Source organism: Mizuhopecten yessoensis, unplaced genomic scaffold, assembly GCF_002113885.1.
Source record: "Mizuhopecten yessoensis strain PY_sf001 unplaced genomic scaffold, ASM211388v2 scaffold9915, whole genome shotgun sequence".
Taxonomy (NCBI): domain Eukaryota; kingdom Metazoa; phylum Mollusca; class Bivalvia; order Pectinida; family Pectinidae; genus Mizuhopecten; species Mizuhopecten yessoensis.
The window spans coordinates 18,752-26,074 of NW_018408286.1; the positions used below are offsets into that span (position 1 = coordinate 18,752).

Genomic DNA, 7,323 nt, shown 5'->3' on the forward strand with positions numbered 1-7,323 from the left:
ATTTGCCTATTTAACCTTAAAATGGATCACTTCGCTCTAGACTGACACTTCACCATTTACAAAAAAATAATTTAGTATCATTTTAGGACTCAGACATGATTAAGAGGTGATTTGTGATCGCTCAGCAACTCTTATGATCACTGACACTACATCTAAGATCACCTACTTCATTGTTGAGGGTTTGACAGGGTGCCATTCATTTCAAACAAATATTTTATCTATAAAAAGTAGGGCTAAACTATTTCAACAGTAAGAGGATAAAGTAAAGAATACAATACTTTTTGTCAAAATTTCCATAGGAAAACGTAATGTCCTTTACGAAAGGTGTACATAATAAAGTCTTTAAAAAGTAAGAATGCATCTTTATAGTGATCAGGGGATTTAATTTTTCTCATAACGGATCAAAGTATAAATAGTGTCATTTAGGGGGAAAAGATTATTCTGAAAAAGAACTGAATTCATTTTCACCCATTTAGGTATTGAGTATCATCAGTGCTTATGTACGGGACACAATCAACAGAATTTGGGGTTTATCATACACAATGTTCCTCTTACGATGTGAACATAGCAAACATGGCTATTTCTTCAGTGGTCGGAAAACCCCCAAATAAACCTAAAAGTTCTGACCTCCTGTGAGGTTCCTAACTATTGGAGACATTTTGATGTTCTGAAGAGGTAAAAACCACTGTTACTTTAATTATGACCATAAGTATATCCACCTGTACAACAATTACGATGGACATAGGCGTAGTATTTTTTCGGAATTTTATCAATAATAAAATAGGCCAGATTATATATTAAACAAATTGTAAAACTTGCTTCAAAATGCGTTTTAATCTCGATTGCTTTACAAAACCCTAAAGATTGGTTCATGACATTTGAAAAGAACAAACGTCTTTTATTTTAGAATAAATTGGCATGAAAGTATAATTAATATAATTGTTTTTAGATATGATTTGATAAATATGATATAAAAGTTTTGTTATTTTAAAATTTTGGATATATTTTTTACAGGGAATGTTTCCTATTGAGAACATGACCAATATACAACCGTCAGAAGACACAGCGTTAATTGATTTGGAATTTCCTGTGTGTCAGAATATTACAGCAACCTTGAAATGTGGAACATATCGTATACGTCAGGCAAAATGTTGAATCGCGAATTGACTTTTTAAATATTCGCGTTTCATCAGTGTCTTTTCAGTTACAATCATGGTTTTTCTGTGTTTCTGTTTTAATTTTTAATCGGTCTGCAGTTCTGAAGAAATGGCAGAACGTCGAGGCCGTTCCAGGACAAGGGTTACGTCGCAATATAACAGCAATGACCCTACAAACTGGACGAAAGCGAAGCTTCGAGGAAAGCTACAAGAGCTCGGCATATGGACTCGCCCCAGCTATAGTATAACCGATTTGATTCGAATGTATCAGAACCAAAGCGTATCTCGCGTTCGGAACATTGTCAGACCTTTATTACCGTCAGAGGAAACAACTGTGACCACAGAAACAGAATCTGTGCCCACGGTAAACGAATTGACAGGGCAGAGGGACTCTGTCACCGTGGTTCAAGACAACGAAGCATGCTCGTCTTCATCTTCCACGGATGGCAGGAAGACTGAAGTCACACCACCACGACGTAGAACAGGAAAAAGAGGAAGCGCCGTCATAGAAACAGCGACGATAACGAGACCAACGCCATCTTTATACAACAGGATGCAACCAGCGGCGAAGACCGCCAGATACACGGACGACAATGCAAAAGGTACGTACTCTTCTGATTGGGTTTGCATATCATTATTGAATAAGTGGAACCAGCATGTTGTAGATATACTTAATATATGATTTTAATCTTCCCTTATAGTATTTAAAAACAGGTAAAGGCTCATTTGAAGTTGGTGATATCTAAATGTAGAGTTGTGTGAAAGACTTTTTTCTTCCAAAAAAAAGCATAAAAAAATACACATTAGCGTTCACTGACTGATGCATGTTTGTTATATTTGAAAACATTTGAAAGTTTAAATATGTTGTCTAGTTGTGTTACAATTTGATAAATCATACACCACACAATATGATAGAACTGATTGTATATATATATATACTGTAAAGCGCTTTAGAGTGGCTTATTCTAGCTAAATAGGGTGCTAAATCAAATGCTGTAAATTAGGTTATAACAAGTGATATGGTTGATCAAACTTCATTATGAATAAACAAGACATGATTTGTTTTAAGAGCTCCATCATCAGATGATGGTGTTTTAAAAACGAATCCCCAGCAGGTTCGGGGAAAGAAAAGGTATGCGAAGTATAACGTCATGTTTTCGTAAGAGGAGACAAATATGTGTCTCTGAAAAATGTTAGTTTGTAGCTCACCTGGCTCAAAGGGGCCAAGTGAGCTTATGTCGTGGTGCAGCGTCTGCCGTCAAGATGTTACTTTAAACAACTTCTTTTTAATAACCAAAATGTCCAGGGTAATGATATTTGATCAGAAGCATACTGGGATGATTTTGATTACCTAGTTTGTTCAAACGAATGACCTTCGCCCCTTTTCAAAGTCACAGAGGTCAAATATGTTTAAAGTTTTAAAACCACTACTTATGAATAAACAAAAGGTCTAGGTTGATGATATTAGTCAAGAAGCATGCTGGAATAAAGGGCAACCAATTTTGTTCAAATGAACGACCTTTGCCTATATTCAAGGTCACAGGGGTCCAATATGTTGAAACTTTAAACAACTTCTTCTGAATAATCAAAGGTCTAGGGTGATGATATTTTACCAGTAACATGCTAGGATAAAAGGCTCCCAAGTTAATCGAATGAATGACCTTCACACATATTGAAGGTCACTGGTGTCAAATAATTTCAAAACTTTAAACAACTTCTTCGGAATAACCAAAGGATGCTGATATTTGACCTGTAGCATGCTCAGACGAAGAGCTATCAAATTTGATTGGTTCATGTGAATGACCTTGACACACTTCTGGTCAATTGTGTATAAATCTTTAAACGTTTGTTCAACTTAATGCTCTCGTTTGTCTTTCAAGGTCACAGGAGTCAAATTTGTTTAAATCTTTCAACATGTTCTTTTGAATGACTTTGAGTCAAGACACAGATATTTTGCCAATAGCTTTATTTTAGTCTTCTATTAAGACTACAATTGTGAGATTAAACCAGGTGAGTGATGCAGGCCCATTTGACCTCTTGTATGCTATTCTTCCCCCACTGTAATACCTGGGATCTTTGTCATTTCCTACTGGGTTTTTTTCCGGCGTTGTCTTCCTACGGAGCTTTCTGTATATGACATAGTTTGTGTGAGGACGTTTAATCCAAAATAAATAATCTTTTAATTGACCTCTTCTGTAATCCGTCGTCTGACACTAACAATTATTGTTATGGTTATCTATCAGGAAGTAACGGACGTATATTTTTTATAACCGAGATTGGAGATTTGTTTATTCATCAAACACATATATCGTGTGTAACAGGAGGTCAATCTCCAGAAACATTCCATAATAGCAGACCAATTGGATAGAAGGATACATTCTAAAGCATATATATGCTATGTAATTGGCATAGCACCACATACACACACACACAAACCCACACCCACCCACACACACCCCTTTTGCTTAGTAAGGAATAATTACAAATAGAAAACATACCATCCATTTTGACAATAATTGGATTGAAATGCATGTAATAATAATTAGGCATGTAGGTATGTCGTAAATATGTCATAAAGTCATTATGACGCCTGTCCATCGACTTTAATTGGACATTCTTAATTTACATAACATTTTCCGTACTTCTTGACAGTATAGATACAAATATGGTTCAAATTTCCTTTCGTTTTGAAAATAATTGACCGGTTTTACCACGAGAATAATGATCTACGTCATCATACCATTTGTAGGTAAATGGATCTATTAATAGCTCCTTGAGGTGTCTCTGTTGACCATATATGCTTTTGGTAGGTCCATATATTGTTTAAACCGGTATTATTGGGAATAGACTAAATAAAATCCAACAATTTGAACTCAACAAGACCATTCAGTTCAGTTGGAGATATCAGTAATTATATAATACTTGCTATTTTGTTATCATCTTTGATTACACACAGGGTAGCTTATGCCAAAAAGTCATCAGTCCTGTTTCATATCTGTTGTCAATGAGTAATAACCAAGCTATACATATACCATATAGTTAGGGGGGGGGGTTGTTAAGGAAAAGAAGCCGACAAAGTGCTGTTATTTTACAGCCCCGTCAAAACTTCAACATGGCAGCCATGGTGGTCGTTTTTGTAACATGATTGCGTATCATGGTTTTCCTAAACAACACCTATTTTAAACTTCTTTTCAAGTTCCACCAGTGGGATTGAGCTTGTCCAACTTCTCCTAATCTATTGGGCCAATTTCAAAGAAAGTTTACGGATATGACAACTGTCCCATGGAATGGTGCATCCAAGTAGTACTTTTTCATTCCGACCCTTTTAAAAGGAGTTATGGCCCATTGTTAAAAAAAACACACCTTTGTCTGCCTCCTAAACTACTGGGCCGATTTCTATGAAAGTTTATAGTAATTTCACCCTGATGTCGTGCATCAGGGTAGTATTTTTTCATTTGACCCTTTTTAAGGAGTTATGGCCTTTGTTACAAATAATTGTCGGGGTGGCCGCCGCCAGTACCTGTATACTCATTGTCGCAAATTCTTTTAACCTTCAAGTAAATTATCGACTAAACAAAGTATTCTATATTTAGGGTATAATCATATCTCTTAATGATTCTTTGCCGTGTTTGTTATGTGAAGACCTGTCAGGACCGAATGTTTGACTTTGTTGGTTTATTTATAGGTTTTAACGTCCTATTAACAGCTAAGGTCATTTAAAGACGCGCCTCCATCTGTGTTGTATATGTGTGCATGCATGCATGCATGTGACTGGATTTGTTCATGTATTTTCCTCCTTGTGAGAACGCGGATCTGATGCCGACTTTATAGAACTATCTTACTGAAATTCCATGCCGAATGCACCAAGCATAGTATTCTGCCAGGTAACATTATACTGACAACATGTGAACCAGTTGTTACCATTACCCTAAAAGCTGAACGTTAAGCAGTGAATAACAAATATCATTTTAAGGACCTTTGTATATCCTGGCCTGGGGACAGAACCCAGGTGATAGAACCCATTTCCTTCCGCACTTTGGCAAAAGTTCAATATCAAAGCCAGAGGTGAGGTGTTGCCAAGTAAGGCGCTAGGAAATAAAAGGCAATTACAGTAATGAGAAATGTCTCAAATATTCAAAATATTGCAAGGGTATTAAATCAATCCTATGCCTTGTAATGTTATTCACACCGGGGTGATTTACGAATTAATTTACAGCACATTGGTTCGCATCAATAAATGTCACTTTTTCTGTAGTATGTATTCCAACGCTTTGACTTGTTTGCCCTCTAAAACAAAAACCTGGCTCTTAGCAATATTGATAATAAATATGACATTGTTTATGTGGTGTATGTAGATCTAAACCGTACGCAATGGCGCATACAAATATAGTTTAATCGTTTTTAGCTCACCTGCCCGAAGGGCAAGTGAGCTTATGTTATGGTGCGGAGTCCATCGTCCGTCCGTCCGTCCGTCGTCCGTCGTCCGTCGTCCGTCGTCCATCTGTCCGGCGTCAACTTTTTACTTTAAACAACTTCTTCTCAATAACCAAAAGGCCAAGGGTACTGATATAGGGCCTGTAGCATGCTGGAATGAAGGGCTACCAAGTTTGTTCAAATAAATGACCTTGACCCACTTTCAAGGTCACTGGGGTCAGATGTCTTAAATCTTCAAACAACTTCTTCTCAATAACCAAAAGGCCCAGGGTACTGATATTGGGCCTGTAGCATGCTGGGATGAAGGACTATCAAGTTTGTTCAACTGAATGACCTTGACCAATTTTCAAGGTCACAGGGGTCAAATGTCGTAAAATCTTCAAGCGACTTTTTTTCAATAAGCAAAAGGGCCATGGTACTGAAATTTGGCCTGTAGCATGCTGGGATGAAGGACTACCATTTTAGTTCAAATGAATGACCTTGATCCACTTTCAACCTAATGTCCTTGTTCAACAACAAGGTCAGAGGCGTCATATGTTTAAATCTTTTAATAGGTTCTTATGAAATCTTAAGATTACAAGTGTAAGATTAATAACAGGTGAGCGATGCGGGCCCATTGGGCCTCTTGTTTGATGAAACATCTTACGCTGTCATATTTGGGAAAAGTGATTTTTTTTATCAATTGATAAATTAAACATTGCTGGAAGATGGAATAGCGTTGGAAAATTATCTTTAAGACTCTGTAAAATAAGAGAAACAAATTCGACTCTTCGATAATGAATATTTTCCCTTTCTTGACAATCATATCCGCGCTTCCAAAACCTACGGAGATTAAAAGTAGTTGTTGATTTGGTATTCAAGGGCTTGCTCCGAATATCATCACTTCTGTTATAGATGTCGACTACTGACGTACAAGCTAGCAATAAATGGTTTCAAATGTTACATGCTGATAAATTACTATGGGCAAGATTATGGTTGCTATCATGATTCTATAGGGAAATATACAGTGAGACTTAGTGTGATCGTCCTTTGCTCATACTTTGTCTTGGTTTACTCGAGTTCGAGTTACAGCTTTATTGACACTTTGGTATTCTATTGTTGTTTTTTTGTATTCTGTCCTAACTTCAACTATCGATCTCCGACATCAACTTGCCAACTCTAATCGCTTCATCATCCGCAACTCTCATATAAAAATATATAGTATCCTTATCTAAATGAAGAGGTTTGTAATTATGTTGTATTCTTCAGTTTAAACCCGGTCGTATTGGTTTATTCTACCTGTCTGATCGGGAAACATGAAACATATATTGATCAATGTAACCTGCATAAAGCTGATTTTATGTCACATCCGCTATAGGTTTCCTAACTCACGACGTATTGAGTTAACCAACTGGGAGTTCTGATAACCTCCAAGAGGGTAGCATTCTGGACATCATTACACTGATCAATGTTATAATTTGACATCAATTAACTAGACTTTTCGACGTCATCTTTCGTACTAACGTCATGACGTCATGTTAAATGGTAATAGTTTCTCTCGTTGGAAGCAGACATAATGTATTTCCAAGGGAAATATTGTTTTTCAAGGTGAAATATGAAAGTTTTAAGAGATTGCTGGTTATCACGCTTATTTAGGTAACTCTAATTAGGTATTTTTAGGTCACCTGAGCTTTGCTCAAGTGACCTATTCCAATCGCTTTTCGTCCGTCGTCGTCCGTCGTGCGTCGTGCGT

At 36.8% G+C, this 7,323-nt stretch overlaps 1 protein-coding gene across 4 annotated transcripts in view; it reads left to right on the top strand.

Moving 5' to 3' along the window:
• Positions 1 to 7,323, top strand: part of LOC110459019 — a 45,722-nt gene that overhangs the window by 18,210 nt on the left and 20,189 nt on the right. For 3 of the 4 annotated variants that reach the window (XM_021511037.1, XM_021511039.1, XM_021511038.1), the window contains exon 3: positions 1,015 to 1,759. In XM_021511037.1, coding sequence (XP_021366712.1) covers positions 1,267 to 1,759 — 493 coding nt within the window. In that variant the 5' untranslated portion in view covers positions 1,015 to 1,266. The remainder of the gene's footprint in view (positions 1 to 1,014; positions 1,760 to 7,323) is intronic. The other variant, XM_021511040.1, reaches the window with a different exon arrangement.